This window comes from Microcebus murinus, chromosome 16 (genome assembly GCF_040939455.1).
Source record: "Microcebus murinus isolate Inina chromosome 16, M.murinus_Inina_mat1.0, whole genome shotgun sequence".
In the NCBI taxonomy this organism is placed as follows: Eukaryota; Metazoa; Chordata; class Mammalia; order Primates; family Cheirogaleidae; genus Microcebus; species Microcebus murinus.
In genome coordinates, this window is record NC_134119.1 from 35030163 (window position 1) to 35055461 (window position 25299).

The 25299-nt window shown below is 36.1% G+C and overlaps 1 protein-coding gene across 5 annotated transcripts in view; it reads left to right on the forward strand.

Moving 5' to 3' along the window:
• The window catches only part of RALGAPB (Ral GTPase activating protein non-catalytic subunit beta), a 103153-nt gene that overhangs the window by 19608 nt on the left and 58246 nt on the right, over positions 1–25299 (forward strand). For 3 of the 5 annotated variants that reach the window (XM_012755001.3, XM_012755003.3, XM_076011116.1), the window contains 9 exons: positions 748–950; positions 4951–5114; positions 6769–6955; positions 14391–14522; positions 19441–19619; positions 20691–20839; positions 20969–21185; positions 23369–23404; positions 24606–24807. In XM_012755001.3, coding sequence (XP_012610455.1) covers positions 748–950; positions 4951–5114; positions 6769–6955; positions 14391–14522; positions 19441–19619; positions 20691–20839; positions 20969–21185; positions 23369–23404; positions 24606–24807 — 1469 coding nt within the window. The remainder of the gene's footprint in view (positions 1–747; positions 951–4950; positions 5115–6768; positions 6956–14390; positions 14523–19440; positions 19620–20690; positions 20840–20968; positions 21186–23368; positions 23405–24605; positions 24808–25299) is intronic. The other 2 variants (XM_012755005.3, XM_012755006.2) reach the window with 1 other exon arrangement.

A 25299-nucleotide genomic window follows, 5' to 3' on the forward strand; every position in this document is an offset into this window, starting at 1 on the left:
AGCGTCTGGAATGTAGTTTCATCCTCTTTTGCAAATTGAAGTATTTCCCCTTTCTCTTATTCTTTAGGACTTCAAGCAGAGCTTCAGCAGTCTCTTAGGCAAGTTCTGTTAGCCCCTGGGGTGTGATTTAGCTGGGCCAGGAGGCTGGAACTCCTTTAGCACAGCTAAATGCCTTGTTAAGATCTTATCCAGCTTCAATCCCTTCTCACCTGTGTTTGTTCTTCATTTTAAATATTATTTTTTTTTGGCAGGGAAAGCAAGTGTAAAATAAGAGTTAAACAGTTTATCTTCCTTCCTGTTGTTTATTCATGTTGCATAACCTAGAGATGGAATGTAACTGAATTTATGTACGTTATTTCCTAAATGACACACCCATATACGAATTAAATGGAGGAAAAAATCTGAAATTTTCTATTTTTGCACCTCTAATCTCTATGGAAAAATTGAAATGACCTTTACTTTTTAGTTCATAGAGCAAATAATACTGATAATAATACTAAAGGATAAAAGCCAACATAGGCTTGATACTTAAAAATAACTAATTTTCTTCTTAAATCTTTTGCTTGGGAAATGTTGTATGAGTATGGTTGATATGTGAAAAGTACATTATATCTGATATGTGTGTTGAGATGAATATACTGTCAATTTAGAGGTTTTTGACAATAAAAAGTGAACATTTTAAATCAGTCTACAGAGATATAGATAGGAATATATAATAATTCTATATGGATACTTTATTTTGTTTAGGTAAAATGGACTATGGAAGTAATTTGCTATGGACTGACTCTTCCGTTGGATGGAGAGACTGTAAAATACTGTGTTGATGTATATACAGATTGGATTATGGCTTTAGTGTTGCCGAAAGATTCTATTCCATTGCCAGTTATTAAAGAACCTAATCTATATGTTCAAAGTATACTAAAACACCTGCAAAATCTTTTTGTACCAAGGTAAGCTATACCTATCTGGCCCATTATTAGGATCATAGTAAAATATTCATAAATATTACTGTTTTTTAGGAGCTGATTTTATTGTTAGTCTTAACAGTGACTTTACTCATTCAATTAAAGATTGTATTAATATTAATGATAGGAGAGATGGTCTTATATAATTGTGTACTAGGAGTTTTTAACAGGTATGTGTTCGTTTTAAAGGCTTTTGGCTTCTATAATTTGATAGCTGTTAGATATTAAAATACTGTGACATTCTTTCCTTCTCAAAAAAACATACTTTTGTCTATCATAATTCTTGTCTCCACTTAAGCAAAAAGCAACTAAATCTTCTACCTTAAAATGAATCTTTGCTATAAGAAAATGAAGATACTTGAAATTGTTATTAAATGTGTAGTAAGCCAAAGAAGTACTCTTAACTATTATTACTGATTTTTTTCCATCTTTTGAGGCAAAGGCCTTAAATATCAAAATGTAAGATTATCTGTCTTAGTTGTGCTTATTTTTATTTTTATTTTCTGATTGTAAAAGAATTATATATTCTCGTAAAGATTTTGGGGAATACAGAAAAGAATGGAGAAGAAAATTAGTTTCCTACCTGTTTGTGAGGATCTATTTTCAGCCATGTTTTATGTCTGTGAAGGGACAATGGGAGTTGCCTCCTTTTGGAAAAGTTCTGGTTAGAGCTTTTGGTCGGTTAGATGGTGAGGGACTTTGAAAACTAGGTCTGTACATTTTACTTCCTAAATGTAGAAGGAAGATTACTTTGGAAAATATGAATGAAAAAAGAGAAATTTCCATTAAGAACTCTGGTTGTTGGTTTAGGTGCGCAGACAGCTTACCTTGCATGAAATGCCTGCTGTAATCTTGCCCCTAACCAGACTAGATGCTGCTAATTCTGTATCTCTTTAGTCAGACTCATAAGTTAAACATTTTCCTAGGACTCCTTGAAGATCTTTCCCATCATTATCTGTCCTTTTGTCTTCCTCTTCCGTTTCTCCATCTCTTAGCTGTCCACCACTCGCTCTTATTGGTTCATCTTAAATTCTGCCTTGCAAGGATAGGTCTAATTTGACAGCCCAGGCCCACAGTAATCACACTTTCTCTGAACTTGTATGGTACTTTCTGTACCACTCTTGTATCTCTCACTGTTTTATTGCTTATCTTTTAAAATGTATATGTTTCTTTTCCCCAACTAACCAACTTGAGGGCAGGAACTGGACTGTCTATGTTTTGGGCTTCCATAGTACTTGGTGCGGTACTGATATTATCTTAGGTGTGAATTAAGTGCATGTTGCTTGTATTTATTGATTTCAGATGGAAATAATAGGAAATGGTTGTCAGTATTAGTATATTGCTTATAGGTAAGCAGGTTCTTCTAAAATGGTATAATAGCTTTAATGCTTTCTTGTCATCCCATTTAGGAAACTAGTTTACTGGTTTTTTTCTTTGCGCTTAGGACAGTCTCATGAGTTGTATTGTCACTGTGTCTCTTTCCCCATCGTACCCATACCACCCTCTCAGTGCTTAGTTAATTGTATTGATGAAAAAAACTGAGTTAATTAGGCTTTTGCTCTTACTTTTCTCTTTTGTAAAACATGATTACCTTATAAATTATTTTACTATTTGGTAATTAGCTTGTTTTCTCCAAAATTTGTGTGCATAAGAGTTAGTAAATTCCGAGAGGGTATAGAGCTGAGTATTAGAGTTTTTTTTCCTGGCCAGTGATGTCTTAGGAAGATTAGCTGAATATTTTCAATGCTAAATATTGGTGTTATGATCCCATCTCCAATTATTTGAAATTTCATTTATTTGATTCATATCATGAAATTGTCAACTAAGTTTACTTAATTGGTTGATTTTGTAAGAACTGACACTCAAAATAGAGGGAACTGCCATTTTGCTAGAGATTAAGGCAGAGTACATGTAACCTTTTTCTTTTGCCCATCAATGTGATTTTTTTCATAATTGAGTGAAGAATGAACCGTTTGTAAAAATTGATTAAGATTTAATTGCTCCAATATATAGTACTTTAAAAAACATATTGTTCTAAAGTGGTGGTTAGCAAACTTTTTATATAAAGAGCCAGTTAGTAAAGTAAGTATCTTAGGTTTTGTGGGCCATATGGTGTCACAGTTACTCAACTCTGCTGGTGTGGCATGAAAGCAGCCATAAACAGTACACAAATGAATGAACACGACTATGTTCCAATAAAAGTTTACTTACAAAGATGGCAGGCCAGATTTGTAAACTCCATTTACAGGCTAGATTTGATCCATTGGCCATAGTTCATCAGCCCCTGTTTTAAAGCAGCTTTTCTAAAGATCACAAGTTATTCTTGAAAATTTTGGGGGGAAAGGAAAATCTCTGGTGTCTAGACCTTTTGTTTATTTTTATGTAAAGGTTACCTTATTTCTCTTAGCTTTAGAAACTTGGACCCTGCTCCTGAATTTAGGCCTTCTGAGTGAGGAGGAGCCTCAGTACCCGAGGAGCAGGTATTTCCTTTCCTGCCAGTGGGCAAGTACCTGGAAATTGTGGGTAGGCCTAGGTTACCATTTGGGAGGCATGCAGTGTTAATTGTTAGCTTGGAAGAGTGTCGCTCCCAGGGCTGCTAGTGATATTTTTATTTCTTATTCTGGGCTTCCTCTTATATGGCTAATTGAAGTTCAGGGCTGTTATATAACTTGTTATTTTCCTTCAAGTAAATCAGAACAACAGATACAAACTTGAGTTTCATGGCTTTACAAGGACTAGATTCACCTTTAACTCACTGTGGGACATCTCCCTATTCTTGGGAGTGCTTGGCTTTTCCTAGGCAATTGTCTCATCATTTTGCTTTAGATCTGACTTCTTTAAGGAAAACACAGTGAGTGGTATCATTTACTTGCAACTCCAGGGTAAGTGTCTAGTTTTCTGGGTTATGGCCCAGAATCTGAGAATCTCTATTCTAAGGTTGGGGTGAGGGTTCTAGGGACAATCTCTTCATTTTCTGGAATTTCTTTAGGAGGTAATTGTGATTTAGACGTGTTTCTGAAATCTATTTTAGATTGTGACAATCACAATGTCTAGAAACTTGGCTTAAAGATTTATTTCAGAAACTATTTGATACTTAAGTTTCACAAAAGAGATGTAGAGGCCATCTCACCATTTGCTAATATAGTAGGTTTCCTACTATTCTCAAAATTCTTAGTGGTTCATTTTGGAAACTAATAGTAAGGGCTGGGGCTTGGACCTCTATCTTCCTCTTCAGTCTTAGCCACAGTACTTTGATCTATTTTACAGATTGCCCTTCTTTATGAGATTTCTGAGAAAAATGGTCCTGCAGACTAAAGAGAGTCTTAAAACTTTTGTTCCAGGGTATCTTGGGAACCTTTGGAGACTATATTTTTGGTTAAGTTTTCTTTTTTATTAGAGCAGCAGTAGCAGGTGCTCATTTCTGAGGCAATGCCTACCTACCTCATCAATTTTAGGGACCTGTTAAGCTATTCTATTGGGCCCATAGGCTTTTCTCTAACAGATATGCACTTTGAAGAGACTGTGAGCATTGTGAAATCACATGCAGAATTCTTATGAATGTATGTTTAACAAAACTTCAAAAGAATGCAAAGGCCGGTTATTTGATAGGTTCAGTGTGAGCAGCTGGGGTGGCTGTGGATATTTACTCATTCATTCAGGAGACATCTATTGGGTACCTGCTATTATATGTTAGGCACATTTTAGTTATAGAAAATCCAGAAGTGAAGTTTACATTCTAGTATTCCCTCCTTCCTCCCGAAAGCTTTCCATATTCTCAGAGGAGTGGTAGGTTGAGTTCCCAGAATGCCAAACTATATAACAGGGAAGAAGTAGGTCTAAACTGAAGAGGGTGTGCTTAGTCCTCTCTGCCATACTGTTAGGGAGCTTCATTGGACCACTGCTTGCTGCATCCATAAGTCACCTATTCTTAAGCTGTTGCTATCTCTCCTCAGGCTTGTGAGTGATATCTGTCTGTCTTCTTCAGACAGGAACAGGGTTCCAGTCAGATCCGACTATGCTTACAGGTCCTGAGAGCCATTCAGAAACTGGCCCGTGAGTCATCTATCATGGCCCGAGAAACCTGGGAAGTCTTACTGTTGTTTCTTCTGCAGATTAATGACATACTTCTGGCCCCGCCAACTGTTCAAGGTTTGTTTATTTTTATTTTTTCTAATTTTTTTCCTGAGCTCCAAATACAGTTCAGCTTTAAACTTAATGAGTGATAGAGTCATTGGGTATTTAAATTTTTGGCATGAAAATTTACAAATCAAGGTTAATAATTCTTAGAATGGAAACCCTCAAAAGCACAATATGACTTTAGCACTAATGAATTTATTTTACCTGTAGTAATGATTTTGCTAAGGTAGGGAGGGACTCAGTGAATTATGCATGTTTGATAATGATAGGAACTATAGCTTGTTTAGTATATTAGGATAGAGCCTGTATAAGAAACAACTAACTAAATTAGAGCCTATAGATAATATATCTTATTACAAGTAGTTATCAAAGTAGACTCCGAAAACTTGAGTGACAGAAGGTATTTCACTTAGTAAATGAAGCCTGTAAAGTTTTTAAGTGGTCTATTTGTAAGTATGCCAGTATACCATTTATTAGCTAGTCATTAAAAAGCCTCCAGTTTTATACAACTGTAGAGTATATTTCAGAAGGCCTGCTTTGTATGTTATAGCACAGTGTACACAAAGTGTAAGTTGATTATCTAGTTCCAAGTTCCCTTGTTGCTTCTTCATCTGTGTACTCTCTCTGCTGACACTCTTTACTGAGCGTGTCTGTACTCTCAAAAAGATGCAGTGTCCAGGGGAATATCTAAAAGAAATCACAGAATTTTAGTGTGGGAAGGGACCCCATAATAGGACTACCCTGTCTGGTATTGATGATAGCTGGCCAGTCATTGATTCATCAGCTCTTTGCTACTCACTCCCCATGCCAGGGATCTCAGCAACCCGAGGCAGGCAATTCATCCCCTTCTTGAGCTCTTTGTTGTTGAAACTTTGGTTTTGCTTATTTGAAATACACATCCTTATAACTTTTCCCACTAGTTCCAACTTTGCCTTCTGGAGCTATGCAGGGTTAAGACCACTGCTGTTGTTCTTCCTGGTTCCAGGGCTCATAACAGAGGAGCAGCTCTATCTTCATGGTTAAGGCTCTATCCTGCCCAGCACCAGTCCTTCTGCTCCTGTATTTGTCTCTCTCTTTCCCTTGAAGGGTGGCTTTTAAATACCCAGGGCATTTTATGACAAAGTTTGAGGTAGAAAGACCTGAATGTTTGTTTTGATTCTCCCTGGCTGTGTGAACTTTGACAAGTTATTTAAACTTGTTATCCTAAATCTAAGTTTTCTCATCTTCAAGATGGGCATAATTAACAGTTGGTATTGGGCATTACAAATATCTATCCTGCAGAATTAATGTGAAGATTATGTGAGGTCATATGTATGAACTACTTGGCCCATAAGGTAGTCACTCATTCATTGTAGGCATTTATCCTATTCATGCTTTCCTGTGTGCCACTGTCCCCCTTGCTGGAAGATTAAGATCTTCAGTAAAAAACTGAACAGGGCCATTTGAAAACTTTCAAAGTAATAATTTGTTGAGCTACGGGTATCCATGATTTTCTTCACAGAGCTCCTAAGAATCACTTTTCATTTTTACTATTAAATGGTTATTTGAAAGTCAAAACTTAACATTGCAGTTATTTTAATTTTTTCCTCAATTCTCCTAAATTGATGAATTAAAGATTCTGCTTTAAAAATAAGTTTGCCAAAGATATTTTCTTTTTATTGGTAAGGTGGCATTGCTGAGAATCTGGCAGAGAAGTTGATTGGTGTTCTCTTTGAGGTGTGGTTACTAGCTTGTACTCGGTGCTTCCCAACACCTCCTTATTGGAAAACAGCCAAGGAAATGGTGGCTAACTGGAGGCACCACCCAGCAGTGGTGGAGCAGTGGAGCAAGGTTATCTGTGCACTCACTTCCAGGTAGGTTCTTGTTGTTGACTTTCCTTCCTGTACCTGTCTGATCTTGGGCAGCTTTTCTCTGGTTTTGTGTCTTTCTGGGATTCATGGAATACATTATAAAAAGCCTCAGTCTGTTATCACTGTACTTTAGATATAGAATTGAGCCACTTTCAAAAAATAGATGAGATAGTTTGGCTGGTGCCTGTCTACAACCTTTCAGAATAATCAAATATTTTTGAGAAGCAGATAGATTCTACATCCTACCCCCCAAAAAGACCCACTTTTACTCTGATTATTAAAATATGCATGATCATTATTTTAAAGAAACAAAGCATGGAAAAGTATAACAGAAAAAGTTAAGTTTTCCAGAAATCCTACCATATATATTTACATATAATTTTATAGAAATGAGACCATACTATACATGCTACTTCATAACCAAAGGCAGTTCTTTATAATATCACTGTTCTATGAGTAAACTGTAGATTCATTTTTTTCAGACCTGTTTTTTCATCTCAGCCCTACATATTTTAGGCATACCTTGTTTTGTTGTACTTCACTTTATTATACTTCACAGATAACTGCATTTTTTTTACAAATTGAAGGTTTGTGGCAGCTCTGCCTAGAGCAAGTCAAATGGCAGTTGGTGCCATTTTTCTAATAGCATGTGCTCACTTTGTGTCCTTGTGTCACACTTTGATAATTCTCACATATTTCAAATTTTTCATTATTATTTTATCTATTATGGTGATCTGTGATCTTTGATATTACTATTGTAATTGTTTTAGAGTGCCATGAACCGTGCCCCATATTAGATGGTGAACTTAATCATCAGTGTTGCTTATCTTTTGACTATTCCACCAACCAGCAGCTCCCCTATCTCTCTCCCTCTCCTAGGGCCTCCTTAATGCCTGAGACAAAATGATACTAAAATTAGGCCAGTTAGTAACCTTACAGTGGCCTCTAAGTATTCAAGTAAAAGGAAGAATTGCATGTCTCTTGCTTCAAATCAAAAGCTAGAAACGATTAAACTTTTTAGGGAAGGTGTGTTGAAAGCTAAGGTAGCTGGATATGGTAGCTCACACCTATAATCCTAGCACTCTGGGAGGCAGAGGTGGGAGGATTGTATGAGGTCAGGAGTTCAAGACTAGCAAGAATGAGACCCCACCTCTACTAAAAATAGAAAAAATTAGCCAAGTGTGATGGCATACACCTGTAGTTCCAGCTACTGGGGAAGCTGAGGCAGGAGGATCACTTGAGCCCAGGAGTTTGAGGTTGCAGTGAGCTATGATGATGCTACTGCTCTCTAGCTGGGGCGACAGAGCAAGACTCTGTCTGAAAAAAAAGAAAGAAAACCAAGGTAGGCTGAAAGCTAGGCACATTGCATCAGTTAGCCAAATGTGAGTGCAAAGGAAAAGTGCTACTCCAGTGAACACATGAAAGAAAGAAAGTGAAACAGCCTTATTACTGATACGGAAAAAGTTTGAGTGGTCTAAATAGAAAATCAAATTATCCACAACGTTCCCTGAAGCCAAGGCCCTAACTCTCTTTAATTCTGTGAAGGCTGAGAGAAGTGGGTGAAGAGCTACAAAAGAAAAGTTTGAAGCTAGCAGAGGATGGTTCATGAAGTTTAAGGAAAGAAGCCATCTCCATAACATGAAAGTGCAAGGTGTGAAGCAGCAAGTGCTGATGTAGAAGTTGTAACAAGTTATCCAGAAAATTTAGCTAAGAACATTGATGAAAGTGGCTACACTAAACAATAGATTTTTAGTGTAGATGAAACATCCTTCTATACAAAGAAGATGACATCTAGGACTTTTATAGCTAGAGAGAAGTCAGTATTCGCTTCAGAGGGCGGGCTCTTTTGTTTAGGGGCTAATGGAGCTGGTGACTAAGTTGAAGCCAATGCTCATTTACCATTTCAAAAATCCTAGGGCCCTTCAGAATTGTTAAATCTACTCTGCCTGTGCTCTATAAATGGAACAATAAAGCCTTGATGACAGCACATCTGTTTACAGCATGGTTATTGAATATTTTAAGCCCATTGTTCAAACCTGTTGCTCAGAAAAAAAGATCTCTTTCAAAATATTCCTATTCATTGGCAATCTACCTGGTCACTCAAGAGCTCTGATGGAAATGTACAAGGAAATTAATGTTTTCATGTCTGCTAATACAGTGTCCATTCTGTAGCCCATGGATCAAAGAGTAATTTTGACTTTCAGGGCTTATTATTTAAGAAATACAGTTGACCCTTGAACAACATGGGTTTGAACTGTATGGGTCCATTCATTCTTGGACTTTTTTCGATAAAATATATTGGACAAGTTTTTTTTGGAGATTTGTGACAATTTACAAAAACTTGCAGACTGCATACTGCCTAGAAATACTGCCTTGCAAACTGCCCAGACATACTGAAAAAATTTAAAGTTAGCTGTGTCATCAATGCATAAAATATATGCACGTATGCATATATGTATATATATGTAGACACTAGTCTTTATTATTTACTACCATAAAATATACACAAATCTATTATAAAAAGTTAAAATTTATAAAACTTATGCACACAAACACAGATTGTACGTGGCACCATTTGTAGTAATGTAATGTAAACATATAGAGGAATATAAATAAAGATGTAGTATTAAATCATAACTGCTTAAAATTAACTGTAGTACATACTGTATTACTATAATAATTTCATAGCCACCTCCTGTTGCTGTTTCAGGGAGCTCAAGTATAGCAGATAGCTGCTTAAAATGCCATGTGATGCTAATTATCTCAGCATGAGCAGTTCATCTCTCCAGTAAATTGCGTATCATGGTGAAAAATGATCTCATGTTTTTTGGTATTTTTCATCGTGTTTAGTGCAATACCATAAACCTTGAATCAATAACACCATCAGACCCATATGAAGTGCTACTAGTAATGCTGGAAGTGCTCCCAAGAAGCAAAGAAAAGTCATGACATTTCAAGAAAATGTTGAATTGCTTGACATGTACTGTAGATTGAGGTCTGCAGCTGTAGTTACCTGCCATTTCAGACAGATGATTCATCTTATAAACAGATGACATAAACTTGTGATCTCAGTGAAATACAGTAGAGTACTTATGGTAAATATATTTTCTTTTCCTTATGATTTTCTTTTTTCTTTGTTTTTTTAAGAGACTGTATCTCACTATGTTGCCCAGGCTGAAGTGTGGTAGCTGTTCACAGGTGTGATCATAGTGCAAGGCAGCCTTGAACTGCTGGGCTCAAGAAATCCTCTTGCCTCAGCCTCTCAAATAGCTGGGAGTACAGGCATGTGCCACCACACCTGGCTTTTCCTTATGATTTTCTTAAGCACATTTTCTTTTCCCTAATTTACTTTATTGTAAGAATATAATGTATAATATATATAACCTACAAAATAGGTGTTAATTGATTGTGTTATAGATAAAGCTTCTGGTCAAAAGTAGGCTATTAGTAGTTAATGGTGTTAGGGAGTTAAAAGTTATATGTGGATTTTTGACTTTGTGTGTGGGGTTGACACCTCTAACCCCCATGTTGTTCAAGGATTAACTATACATTTTGTAAGGCTATATCTGCTATAAGTTGTGATTCCTGTGATGGACCTAAACAAAAAAAAATAGAAAACCTTCTGAAAACGAGTCATCATTCTAGATGCCATTAAGAATATTCATGATTCATACGAGGAGGTCAAAATATCAACATTAATAGGAGTTTGGAAGAAGTCATAGATGACTTTAAGGGGTTCATGATTTCATTAGAAGTAACTGCAGATGTGGTAGAAATACCAAAAGAACTAGAATTAGAAGTGGAGCCTGAAGATGTGACTGAATTGCTGTAATCCCATGATAAAACTTAAATGGATGAGGAATTGCTTCATATGGATGAGCAAAGAAAATGGTTTCTTTAGATGGAATCTACTGGCAAAGATGCTCTGAACATTGTTGATATGGCAACAAGGATTTAGAATATTACATAAACTTAATTGATAAAGCAGTGGCAGGGTTTGAAAGAATTGACTACAAATTTGAAGAAAGTTCTACAGTGGGTAAAATGCTATCAAAACAGCATCTTGAGCTACAGAGAAACTTTTGTGAAAGGAAGAATTGATTGATGTGACAAACTTCATAGTTGTCTTATTTTAAGAAACTGCCACAGCCACCCCAACTTTCAGCAGCCACCTCCCCAATCAGTCAGCAACCATCAACATCAAGGCAAGAACCTCCACTGGAAAAAGATGACAACTTGCTGAAGGCTCAGATGATCATTAGCATTTTTTAGTAACAAAGTATTTTTTAATTAAAGTATATACATTGTTTTTAGACATAGTGCTATTGCATACCACATAGACTATAGCAGGCGTCCTCAAACTACTACTAAACAGACTATAGCAGGCATCCTCAAAGTACGGCCCACGGGCCACATGCTGGTGTTTTTGCCCATTTGTTTTTTTACTTCAAAATAAGATATGTGCAGTGTGCATAGGAATTTGTTCATAGTTTTTTTTAAACTATAGTCTGGCCCTCCAACAGTCTGAGGGACAGTGAACTAGCCCCCTGTTTAAAAAGTTTGAGGACCCCTGGACTATAGTGTAGTGTAAACATTAATGTGCACTGGGAAACCAAAAAATTCATGTGACTTGCTTTATTGTAATATTTGCTTTATTGGGATGGTATGGAGCTGATCCTGCAATATCTTGCTGGTATACCTGTATAACTCTAGATATAGATAAGGAATCTTTCGAAAACATCATACTACTGTTATCACACCTAAAAATGTTGACAGTTCTTAAAGATCAGCCAGACAGTGTTCACATTTCCCTGTATAGTAGGCCTTACATATCCATGGGTTCTGTATCCATGGATTAAATCAACCGTGGATCTAAAGAAACAATTCCACTAAGTTTCAAAAAGCAAAACTTGAATTTGCCTTGTATTGCAAGTACTGCATTGAATCCACATGAATATATGCATTTTATTAGGTATTATAAGTAACTTAGAGATGATCTAAAGTATATAGGAGTGTGTGTGTAGGTTATATGCAAATACTGCACCAATTTATTTAAGGGACTTGAGCATCTGTGGATTTGGGATCTGAGGGGGTTCCTGCATGAATCTTCCACCATACCAAGGGACAACTGTATAGGTTTCTACTTTATTTTTATTTCTTTGAAGTTTTTTTTTTTTTTTTTTGTTAAGGAAACTGGGCTGTTTGTCTTATAGAGTATTTCACATTCTGGGTTTTTCTGATTATGTCCACATTGTTAATTAACATGTTCCCGTGCCCTCCTGTGCTTCCTGTAAACTGTAAGTTAAATCTAGAGGCTTCATCTGATTAAGGTTTGATTGGGGACAAAGGGAAGAGGTGGGAGGAACAAGTACTTTGTAGGTGGTGTTATGTATCAGAAGGTAGACTACTCTTCTGAGTTAATGTTTATATCTTTTATCATTTAAACTAAAAGATGAAGTTTGGAATATTCTATTGGTTCTGGTATATGATGGCAAACATCAATATTATGAATCTGTTTTTAAGTAATACTTTTATCTTGACTATAAAAGCAATACATGCTTATAATAGAAAATTTGGAAAATGTAGGGGCAAATGTCCATCATTTAGAGATAACCTGTGTTAACATTTTAATGTATTTTTTCCCATTTAGTTCCTTTTTTTACAGCACCAATTTGAGGCCGGGTGTGTTGGCTAACACCTGTAATCCTAGCACTTTGGGAGGCCAAGATGAGAGAATTGCTTGTGGCCAGGAGTTTGAGACCAGGCTAGGCAGTGTATTGAGACCTCCCACGTCTAAAAAAAATTGAAAAAATTAGCCAGGCATGGTGGCTTGTGCCTGTAGTCCCAGCTACTTAGAAGGCTGAGGCAGGAAGATCATTTGAAGTGATCTTCCTCAGAGTTTGAGATTGCAGTGAGCTGTGATTGTGCCACTGCTCTCTAACCTGGGGCCTGGGTGACAGAGCAAGACCGTCTCCCTAAAAAAAAGAAAGCCCCCCAAAACAATTTGAGATTATTCTATATAATATTGTTATGTGCTTTTTTTGGTGTCTGATTCTTGTCACTTTAGTTACATGTGCTTTTTTTTTCATTGTTAAATAGCTCTCAAGATCATATTTTTATGATAATTTAAAATAGCTCTCAAGATCATATTTTATTGGGTTTGTAGTTTGTCATTATATAAATGGAATTGTAATTCATTTAATAATTTCCTTGTTGTTTTGCTATTCATGTTCCCAGTGTTTTACTTTTAAAATATTGTTTTTTTTTTTTTTTTTTGAGACAGAGTCTCGCTTTGTTGCCCAGGCTAGAGTGAGTGCCGTGGCGTCCTAGCTCACAGCAACCTCACACTCCTGGGCTCGAGTGATCCTTCTGCCTCAGCCTCCCGGGTAGCTGGGACTACAGGCATGCGCCACCATGCCCGGCTAATTTTTTTATATATATATCAGTTGGCCAATTAATTTCTTTCTATTTATAGTAGAGACGGGGTCTCGCTCTTGCTCAGGCTGGTTTTGAACTCCTGACCTTGAGCAATCCGCCCGCCTCGGCCTCCCAAGAGCTAGGATTACAGGCGTGAGCCACAGCGCCCGGCCTACTTTTAAAATATTGTTAATATGAATACTTTATACATAGTCTTTGTATGTATTCTGATTATTTGGTGAAGATATAATCTCTAGATATAGAATAATTAAGTTGGAAGGTTTTGAACAGTTTTAATACATTTAAAATATTATTATTTTTTTTGAGACACAGTCTTGTGTGTCTCAAACTCCTGGCCTCAAGCTGTCCTCCTGCTTCGGCCTCCCAGAGTGCTAGGATTACAGGTGTGAACCACTGCACCTGGCCTAGAATATTACTATTAAGTAATTCAATTATTGAATAAAGTTACTTTTATGCGGCACCGTAAATTCTAACCTCCATGTAAAGTTATTATGAGTAAGTTATAGCTTAGTTAGATTGAAGAAATTGGGATTAATTGAAGCAATGGAATGAATCTTTTAAAAATAATTTAAATATTTATATTTTAAATCATATGATTAATTATATCATATAAATATGTAATTTTATTTATAAGTAATAATATGTGATATAAATATAAATGAATTATTTAAATGCAAATTTAAATAATTTAAATGTTTTAAACAATTAAAATATCTTTTTTAATTGACACATAATTATACATATTTATGGGGTGCATAGTGATATTTTGATATATATAGTAGATAGTGAACAGATCAGGGTAGTTCATATATCCCATCATCTCAAACATCAAAAACTAGAAATCCCCTTTCAGTTTGTCTATTTTATAAATGAAGGTTTTCATATATCTTGTTCACTTACGTGAGGTACACATGTTTCAGCTATTTTCTCTTAAGTTTCTATGCTTGAGTGTATTTTTCATTCTGTTAAATGCTTTCAATGGTGTGCTTTTTTTTTCTAGATTGCTACGCTTTACATATGGTCCTTCATTTCCTCCGTTTAAAGTTCCCGATGAAGATGCCAGTCTGATCCCTCCAGAAATGGATAATGAGTGTGTTGCACAGACATGGTTTCGCTTTTTACATATGTTAAGGTACTGTTATTTTATTATCTCATGTGCTCTTTACCCAGTACATGTCTTACGGCAGGAACCATACTGAACTCTCTTGTTTGAATTCAGAATGCGGCTGCTAAATACAGTCCATCAAATGGAGCCAGATTAGACAACAGACATGTCCATATCATGTATGTGTCTCTTGCTCTCCTGGTCCCAGCAGGGTTAGGCTATTCTCAGCTGCTCTGATTTACACTTTCTAGGAACTTATTCCCTGTGGTAGTTGCAGCACTTGTTCTTTTGCCTGTGGCTGCAGCCTGGATGATGTGCTCTTTTCTAGGACTTTGTCACATTCTGTGGGAACTCGATACTGCCTTGCTCCTCTCTGTGTCCAGCATTGACTGGTCAGTCTGCCTCTCAGGGCCTTAATCTAGTAGCCTGTTGTTTAAAATTTCACTGAGAGGTACACCCTAAAATTTCACGGGAGCATATACCATTACTTCCTGCTGTCTCTTTCTTTATAGTAATTGTGTTCAGTTTAGTTTCATCACTTCCTGCTTGTCCCTCTTCTAACCCAATTCATATGCTCTGTGGAACTTTTATTTTGTTGTAAACTGTCTGAATCTTAAACTTTTTCCTTGCATATCTTCTCTTTTTGGTTTTACTAGCCTCATTTTTGTATTTGTGTATTAATGATTCTAAATTACTCTCCATGACCTTTTTTTTTTTTAATAAATTAGGGATATTAACCATTTTCTGTCATTTCTTTCTAGTTTGTAGTTATAATTTGTGTTTCTCGGGTAATTTTAGTTTTTGAATATCTTTTTCTGTGATCTTTTTTTTTTTTTGAGACGAGTCTCGCTCTGTTGCCCAGGCTAGAGTGCTGTGGTGTCAGCCTAGCTCACAGCAACCTCAAACTCCTGGGCTAAAGTGATCCTCCTGCCTCAGCCCCTCAGGTAGCTGGATCTTCAGGCACCTGCCATGACGCTTGGCTAATTTTTTCTATTTTTAGTAGAGACGGGGCTCACTCTTGCTCAGGCTTGTCTCAAAGTCTTGACCTCAAGCAATCCTCCTGCTTTGGCCTCCCAGAGTGTTAGGATTACAGGTGTGAGCCACTGCACCTGGCCTGTGATCATTTTCTATTTCTTTTAAGATTAGAAAGTCTTTTATGTTTTTTGATCGGATAGATATTCACCTATGATTTCTTCTAATTTTGTTTCCTTTGTGACATTAAATTCCTTTATATATACACCAAGATCTGTATTTATGGATCTCCTTTACATATACCAAGATCTGTATTTAGTTCACATATTATTCCATTAATTTCTTTATTTTTATACTAGATTCATACTTTTAATTTTTTTAACTTTATATTTACTGTTATTTAGTAGGCTTAATGTCTTTTTTCTCTCTTTTCTTCTCTTCTTGCCTGTTTAACATTTCAGATGGATTTTACAATCAATTTGTCAAGTTAAAAAACATAAGCAAACAGAAAAACCCCACAAAACCTTTTGGGGTTTGGATTATTTATTAGCTAGGGTAAGGAACACATGCCGCTTTGCACCTGAAAATCTTTCATGAAGTCTGGAGTAGGGAATAGCATTGGTCACATAGTCATTCAGGGACATGGGCTGGCAAAGGCTCTCCCATCTTCATCATATGATTCCATTAGGGCCTCAATGTTATAAGCAGGAGCTTCGTATCTGGCTAGCAGATGGGGAAGGGAGAACAAGAAAAATTGTGTGGGAGGTTTTTTCTGAGCTAGGCCTTGAAATAATGTAAATCATCACTACTCATATTCCATTGGCCAGAACTCAGACATACACCATACTTAATTGCAAGAGAAAAGAGGAGGAACAGACAAAGTGATGGTTAGCTAGCCGGACTCTGCCAAAGATGAGAATTATATGAAGCCTGTATTATATTTAGGGAAAGCGGATAACTTACATTGAGACCAGCCTGGGCAACATAGTGAGATCCCTTCTCTACAATAAATTAAAAAAAAAATTTTAACCAGATATAGTGGCTCGTGGCCGTAGTTCTAGTTACTCAGGTGGCTGAGGTAGAAGGATTGCTTGAGCCTAGAAGTTTGAGGCTGCAGTGAGTTATGATCACACCACTGCACTTCAGCCTGGGCAACAGAGTAAGATTTCATTTCTAAAAAAAAAAATTAAAAATACTGTTTTGGCACCCTTCTTCTGTTTGATTTTCATTGGAATGCCTCTAATGGAATTTTGAATAGGATATTGGTTCTTGATATTAGATATTCTTTTTTGTGCTCCTGGTTTCCTAAGCAATTAAAAAATTTAAACAATATAAATAAAAAATAATACTGAATTTTTTTTCAGATCATATTGTGGGATCCATTTAAACAATTAAATGTTTTCTCTTTTTTGACCAACTGATGTAATATATTAATTTATTTCCCATTTTCGAACCATCCTTTATTCCTGAGGGAAAAGTTATGTTTGGTTATGGAATGCTATTCTTTTTATGGTTTCCTGAGTTGTCTCTAGTTCTATTTTTTGACCAAATTATGTTTTGGTAACTTAAAAAAAAGAATAGGAATGCCGGGCATGGTGGCTCATGCCTGTAATTCTAGCACTCTGGGAGGCCGAGGCGGGCAGATCGCTCTAGGTCAGGAGCTTGAAACCAGCCTGAGCAAGAGCGAGACCCCATCTCTACTATAAATAGAAAGAAATTAATTGGCCAACTAATATATATAGACAAAAAAAATTAACCAGGCATGGTGGCGCATGCCTGTAGTCCCAGCTACTCGGGAGGCTGAGGCAATAGGATCGTTTGAGCCCAGGAGTTTGAGGTTGCTGTGAGCTAGGCTGACGCCATGGCACTCACTCTAGCCTGGGCAACAGAGTGAGACTCTGTCTCAAAAAAAAAAAAAAAAAAGAATAGGAAAACTTCCTGTCCTCTTTTATTCTCTGTTGTGTGAAAGTTTTCTGTTTCTTAAGAGGTTGAAATAAATGCAGTAAAACTCTAGTCTTAAAATCTTTTTTTTAGACATAGTTCTTGGATAATCTTTTCTTGTTTCTTTATTCCTAATTGATCTCTGGAGGCTTAATCTTTCTTCTTGAGCTGCGCCTACTTAATTAAGCGAATGCAGGTGAAAAAGAGGTTATTGCGTGAAGATAGAGAGGTCTCCTTGGGCTCCAAGAAGTGGTGAAAAACCAGTTCTCATGTTGGGGAGGGATCAAGGCAGCCTTGGGACAAGCCACTCTGTCATCTGTCTCTTAGCTTTTTTGATTCTCTTGTGCATGCAGTTCTCTTTCTCCAGAGTCCTGAGTTCCTGTTTCCCCCGAGTTCCTGTTTTCTCCCTTCTTTGGGAGGTACACGCAGCCTCATGATAAGTGCCCAGGGATGCAAATAGCTGTGACTCTGTATGACTTCACCTTTCATCCTTTCAGTTCACTGGGGCTTTCTCTTTACTCAGATTCTCAAAAAGGTTAAATTGGAGCAAATGATTATTGTTAATTAGGCTACATTAGTTGTAGGTCTCTAGCAGACATCTGGATAGACTTGTTTAGTATAGTTTTACCTCCTTGCTTAAATGAGCTGTAGGTGGGTGGGAGGCAGTTCAGTTAGGATTATTCAGAAGGGGCTGTTAGGGTTATTGGCAAGTTTTCTGGCATGAGGGCTGAATATGATGTGGAGACAGGCAGGCATCAGCATTTTATCTAGTATGATAATGCTTTATCTTTTCCAGGAAAACCAAAAAATGATTCCCATTTTCGTTTCTAGTATGAGAAACAGAATTTACAAATGCTTGTCCTTGGACTTGTTTGTGTATGACCACCTGTCCTTGAGGCCCCACCTAGAGATTCTATTTCAGTAAATTTAGTTGGAATCTTGATTTTCAACAGGCCCCTCAAATGTGTCAGGTACACGGAGCACTGGGAACTGCAGGAATGCAGTTTCTGTTATCTGTTCCATATCCTTTGCTACCCATTTTCATTACAAATTTGATTTATTGTCTTGAATTTATTCTCTGAATATTTGGGTGCCAATAAAATCACTTCTGGTTTATATATGGAGGAGCTGGTATAAGCCTTTCTCTCCCCAGTTTTCAATAGCTAGTGGACATGAATTTAGCAGAGCTCTTGCTGTACTGAAGTGTAGTCCATTTCAACCTTACTGCCTGTTTTTCTAACTTCTGAGCAGATAAACTGCAACCCAGCAGATACTGCTGCTATTGACTTCTTACCTCCTCTACTGCACATGATTTTTTATACATTCACACGTTCCCTTTTCCCCACTTACAGTTCATGAAATTAAGTCTTTTGGCGGGTGGAAAAAAAGGTTTCAAAGGGTAGAGCATATATAGGCCATGAATTTCTATTTCTCAGCCTAGTTATTTTGCTTTGTAGCTAATGGAAATTCTATGGGCTGTAGGTTATCAATATCACTTTGAATTGGAGAAGCCATTTAATCGATAGCTAAGCAGACCATTTTGAGTAAAAATCTAAATCTGTTTTTTAATGGAAAAATTTTAAATTATTTGTACATAAAGTATAACTCAAGCCCAAATAAATTGTTTTGAAATGTATGGCTTTAGGACATACACATGAATATAACATAAAAGTGTGAAATGTTAAAGTAAAATTTTTCCTTGAAGTTTTGTTATTTATATCTTTACCATTCCATTGCTTAATTCCAAATATATTAGAAAAATATCCATGTATATTCTTAAAATATTAAAACCTTTTCTAGTCTTACTTTGATTCTCATTCTCTGAGTAGTAGTAGAAGTTCATATAAACACAGTGCAAATCTGTAAAAAAAAGTGTTGATGTTTGAATTCCTAGCCCATTTAATACAGAGCAGTCTGCTCTCTGAATTAAAGAAATAGACACAAACAGTCCTGTTTTTAAATTAGATTGCGTATATTTTATTGCTATAGAAATTTCTAAATGTGTAATTAATTCTTCTCTCTCTTTTGTTAGTAATCCTGTGGATTTGAGTAACCCAGCTATTATAAGCTCTACCCCCAAATTTCAGGAACAGTTCTTGAATGTGAGCGGAATGCCGCAAGAATTGAATCAATATCCCTGCCTTAAACATCTGCCTCAAATATTTTTTCGTGCCATGCGTGGAATCAGCTGTCTGGTGGATGCATTCTTAGGTGAATAATGTGTATGTTGCTATATGTGTGAAGAACTACATTCGGATAACTCTAGAGTCTAATACTAGGAGCTATTACAGAAAACCCAAAGGGAAAGATGAACAGATTTGGTGACAACAAACCAGGAAAAATTATTTGCAACGAATATAACAACTAGAAGGTTATTGTTGTCTTCATATAAATAGAGCAAACAAAATGCTAAGAAAATAAAGCCTAGTAGATATATGGATAAAGGAATGAATAAATGATTGCAAAAGAGAAAAATGTTCATGCTCTCTAGTTATCTAGGAAAACTAGAGATTAAAATGTATTAGGGACCAATCTTATGTATATAATTTGAAAGCAAATTATACTTGTTGTGAACCACTATTTTATGCCGTTTTTCACATTTTAGATATATAAAAGTCAGAATTGTTTTAACCTATTGAAAGGCAGCAATATTTATTTGTTATTTTCTAAAACATTTGTTATATGTACTTATTAATATATCACACAGGTAATATATTCTGATTAAGTTTTGCTGCCACATAACAAACGAAAATCCCAGTGTAAACAGGATAGTTTATTTTCCCATACATTAAATTTCAGGGCTAAGCAGTATAGGGTTGGTATAGCAGTCCCACTGTCAGGGATCCTAGGCTCTTCCATCTGGTGACCCTCCATCTTTTGTGCACTGCCTTGTGAGCCTTGATGGTTGAGTGAGTTTCAACCATTCTTTCTAGGAATTAAGAAGGAAGGAGATTCTAAAGCTGATTGGTCCTTCTAAGGGGATTTCTTGGAAAACCCACTCAACAATCACTAGCTTCTTCATGGTCAAAACATGGCCATATCTAGCTACAAGGGCAACTTCAAAATGGTGTCATTTATTTTTGCGTAGCCATATCCAGCTAAAATGTGTGTTCTGTTACTCAGGAAGAAAGGGTGAATGGATATTGGGAGGCAACTAGCATTCTCTGCTATATAGTATTAGTCTGTGTGTCCCAAGCCTTCTCTACTGTTGCTTGGGGAAGATTTCCTGATCACATATTTTCAACTATGAAAATAACTCCATTTGTCTTTTTTCTTTTAAAGGCATTTCTAGACCCCGATCAGACAGTGCTCCCCCAACACCTGTGAATAGACTAAGTATGCCTCAAAGCGCTGCTGTCAATACCACCCCACCACATAACCGGAGGCACCGGGCTGTTACTGTGAATAAGGCCACCATGAAGACAAGCACAGTAAGAGTTTACATCACCATTGTTATGCTCTTTATGATTGGCTTTTTAATCTGGCATACTTATTATAAAGTCCTGCTGTTTTCTCAAATTTTACATGGGTATGGGTGTATTCTTGTGTTCTTCTAATAGGTTAGTACTGCTCATGCCTCAAAAGTTCAGCACCAGACATCCTCCACCTCTCCTCTGTCAAGTCCGAATCAGACTAGTTCAGAACCCCGGCCACTGCCTGCCCCTCGGAGACCAAAGGTTAACAGCATCTTGAATCTCTTTGGATCATGGTTATTTGATGCAGCATTTGTTCACTGTAAACTTCATAATGGGATAAACAGAGACAGCAGCATGACTGGTAAATATTGCTCAAGAAATATGTTACCATTTTTTTCCTTTCCTTTTTTTTCTTTTTAGTCTTTCCTACCTGCAAGATTAATATGTATCTTAAAAAACTCTGTTTCTGACCAAGCAATGTTTTGTGCTTAACCCCTTCCAGCTGAAGTAACAGAACTTTGGAAGTTTTCCTATCTGTCCTTTTTGTGTATGTTCTATGAGGTTTGGCCTTTTGTCTGGTTTTATAAGATATACTTCAGGTTAGTCCCTTTTGTTGAATCAAATTCCTTTCAGTAGGTGACCTGGAAGTTCCCTTCATGTCAGCCAGGATAATATTTATATGAAGAATTAAAGACTTTTACTCACAGGAAGTGTTTTCTTAGATTTTGACAGCCATTCATTCATTAGTACATGTAAATGCCAGAAAAGTTTTGCTTCTCAGTGGGCTCTAACCTCTCAGATTTTAGTTTAGAGAACTTTATTTCAAGGGCACACTTTTGAAAATGCCATTTGCTCTGTAACTTAATAAGGCTGACTGTTGTCAGAATTAATAACTCAACCTCTACCTTCATTTAGATTTTATTATAAAAATAAATAAAATCTGATTTATTTTTGCCATCTTACTATTATATTAATACTTGGAAGTAGTGTCGTAGAGTGCAAGATGGATGGGTGGGGTAGTGCAGAATGTTTTGAATATTTATGATGTGTTTTAGCAGAAAAATAATAATGGCTGGCATTTATTGAGCTACTATTACTATGTGCCAGCTACTGTGATATATGCATTAATGAGTGTATTGGTTGTTTGGTAAGAAAGCACTTTTCCACTGGGGTCAGAAATAGATTGAGATAAAAAGATGTCCAATTGCTTTACTTTATCCATCTCTAGGGGAGAATGTTAATTCCGAGGATAAAATTAATGGTCATAAGGGTTTCTGCTTTGTTTCAGAAATGCATTCTTAGTTATTTACATCTCAGGACTAGGGTCTATGTCTGTAAACATTATACACATGTCATTATTTTGGATTTTCTTATAAATCTTTTAAATAATTTAGAAATGTTGTGAATATAAAGATTTTTAGGAATATCATTTGAGAATTCCATGGTTGAGTTTAGGGATTCCTTTGCTTACTTTATTTTGTTCAAATTCAGACACTTTATATTCTTCCATTTCCATATTATAATTTTACTCACAAGTTTGAAAGCGGTGTTTATTTATGGATAAGTAAATGTACTTATGATGACTAAGTGAAAACTTTTTAAAAACCACTTTTGGGTTATATTTTCTTTATGTTCCTCTACCTTATGTTTTGAGCTTCTGAACCATGTTTATATTTATTAATTTGTATTGTATTTTCTAGAATGAGTCAGTCATATTTTTAAAATTTTTTATTAAAATGTAATTCTTGTAATGTAACTTTCAGGTATAGAACTGTTGACACTGAAATCCCTGAATCTAGAATGGCTCAACCTGCTGCTTCTTTGGTGGGCTTGCTCAGAGGGAGCTTACAGACCTTTCCTCTCTCTTAGGGAGTTTGTAACAGCTTTGCTCACCCTATTGCATCAGAATATAGAAATCAGAAATCAAATCATATGTGAGCAACATCTTTTAACTCTTTAACATTTTCCTTGTTGGGGAGAGGATAGAAGCTCCTCTTCTCATAGTGTTCAGAGATGATAAAAGCTGTTACATTAACCAGGAGATAATGAGGTGTCCAAATAGTTGAAGGGGTTAGAATGCTGTTGGGTGTGGTGGGAGGCTTGGATACTGTTTTTTAAGTACTGGCTGCCATCAAGGAATTCTGCCCTGCAGTTCACCTCTAACTTAAAATGTTTGCTTCTTTGAACTGGTTAGTTTTAGATTTATGTGACAGTACACTGTACTTTGTAAAAGTAACATTGAGCTGGGAAGGGTTAATGAACTAAAATTTTAATGCACGTTATGGGCAGTTCAAAATCTCAATTCTTTGTAGTTGTGTAATTTTCATTGTTCATTGTTTTGCATGATACAAAAATCATAATTTTGGACCTGAATGCACAATTTCCTATGTTTTTGAACTAGCTTGTGGTATCGTAAAGCTTTTAATCTAACTTTTAAAAAGCTAAAAAGCTTCTTAACTTATTGTTAAATTTCACCATCTTTAAAGTATTTTATAATTACTGCTGTCCTTTGATTTGTTTCCATTTATTTCTATTATCTTGCAGCATCTTTTATCCAAATTCTTCTTTCTTATAAATCTTGTAAGTAGGAACCAGAAGCTTCTCCTTAATTGCAGTCATGTTTTTTTATTTTTTTTCATAATTCCATTAAAAATTTTGATTGTCATTGTCTCTTGTAGTTTTTGCACTTGGGAAGAAAAATACTTTTCTGTGTTTTGAATGGGGAAGATTGTTGGCAAAAGCAAATTAATCTGCCTGAATCAGTCCCATTATTTCTGTATACTAGTCTGGTCATGTCATGAATTCCAGGACTTTGCACTAACTGTGTTTTGGCTTTTTTTTTTTTTTTTAAAGCTTTAAGCTTATTTTTATACAGATTTAGTGTTTGATTTGTATGCATTCTGCATGTAGTGTTTTTCAAATGTATTATTGCTGGATAGCTTATTCAGGACTAAAAATGGCTCATGGGAAGTTGCATAAAGATTTATGCTTGACTCTGCATTCTATCAAATCTATTATTACAAAATAATTTAAGCATTTCATGTAGAGTAATAAAAGATTTCAAAGTGGTTTTCAATACACTGTGAAATCTTTTGTTAAAAATAAAAGCAACTTTCAAAGGGCTTCTGTTTCAGTGATATGAATGATTATGATAATCTTTCTTACCAATCCAATTTTCTGATTTATCAACCTCAAGTTAGCTGCTGTCTGTGGTTGTTAAAATTCATTCTCATTTTGCTTGGTTGGGCGATTCTTTGGTGTGTGTTTTGGAGTTGGGTGGGTGGGTGGGAATGCTTTCTCTTCTTCCCTACCCATTTCTCATTCTTACCTTGCCCTCTCCCTAAAGTATACAAACTGGCATGGGGTTGCCCATTTAATTATATCTATCTGAGGTAATGTGTAAGTTGCAGTAGCTAATGTTTAAGTATCATTCTACAGAGGGAGGAAAAAACAAAATAATAGAAAAGCCAAATTCTGTATTATATATCTGTATAATAAATACAGATATATGCAAATGTCTCTTATCAAAAATTCAGTTGAAAATTGCTTCTGGTAGAATCTGTTAAACTGACAGTGCCACTGTAAATTAATTGTTACTCATTTTCAAAGAAGATTTCAGAGAGCCCTTTTTAAAAACATTAAGACATAGTTGCTAAATAAAAGCATTATTGGATTCAAGTAGCTATTTAATGACACCAACATTTGATCTTTGTGTCCAGGGTCCCATGAGCCTATTTGGCATATTGACAAATATAATAAAACACTCCTTTTCTCTCCCCAGCCATTACAACACAAGCTAGCATGGAGTTTCGACGGAAAGGGTCACAAATGTCCACAGACACCATGGTTTCCAATCCTATGTTTGATGCAAGTGAATTTCCTGATAACTATGAAGCAGGAAGAGCTGAGGCTTGTGGGACACTGTGTAGGATTTTTTGTAGCAAGAAGACTGGAGAAGAGATTCTGCCAGCTTATTTATCCAGGTCTTAGAATTTTTCGTTTGTTTTTCCATTTATATAGTTTTGATAGTGAAACTATTGTAGCATGGCTTAGTAGACTGAACTGATAAGTAAATGTTGGTCTGAAATACCTACAAATGTATCTGTAAGTAATTGAAATTTGCTTGAATTTTTCCATTTTACCTGCCTCATCAGATTAGGTGAAGATTCCTAAGACTCTTTTTATTTTAGAAGTGTTATTTATTCCATCTTACTTGAATTTTATTAGTTATGGAGAGATTTGGAAGGACCATGATAATTTGTTGATAAATTTTTAGTATAGTATTAGGCACGTAGACAGTCCAGAAATAATCCTGCCTTCAAGGAGCTTATTTTCTGCAGTGAGCAGAGCAGTGCACACAAGTAAACAATGATCCAATAGGAATAGGAAGTTGATGGGAGAGAGGCGCAGATAAAGTGCTGTGGATGTTCAGAGAAGAAGCACCACACACTTACCCCAGGGGATTCAAAAAAGAG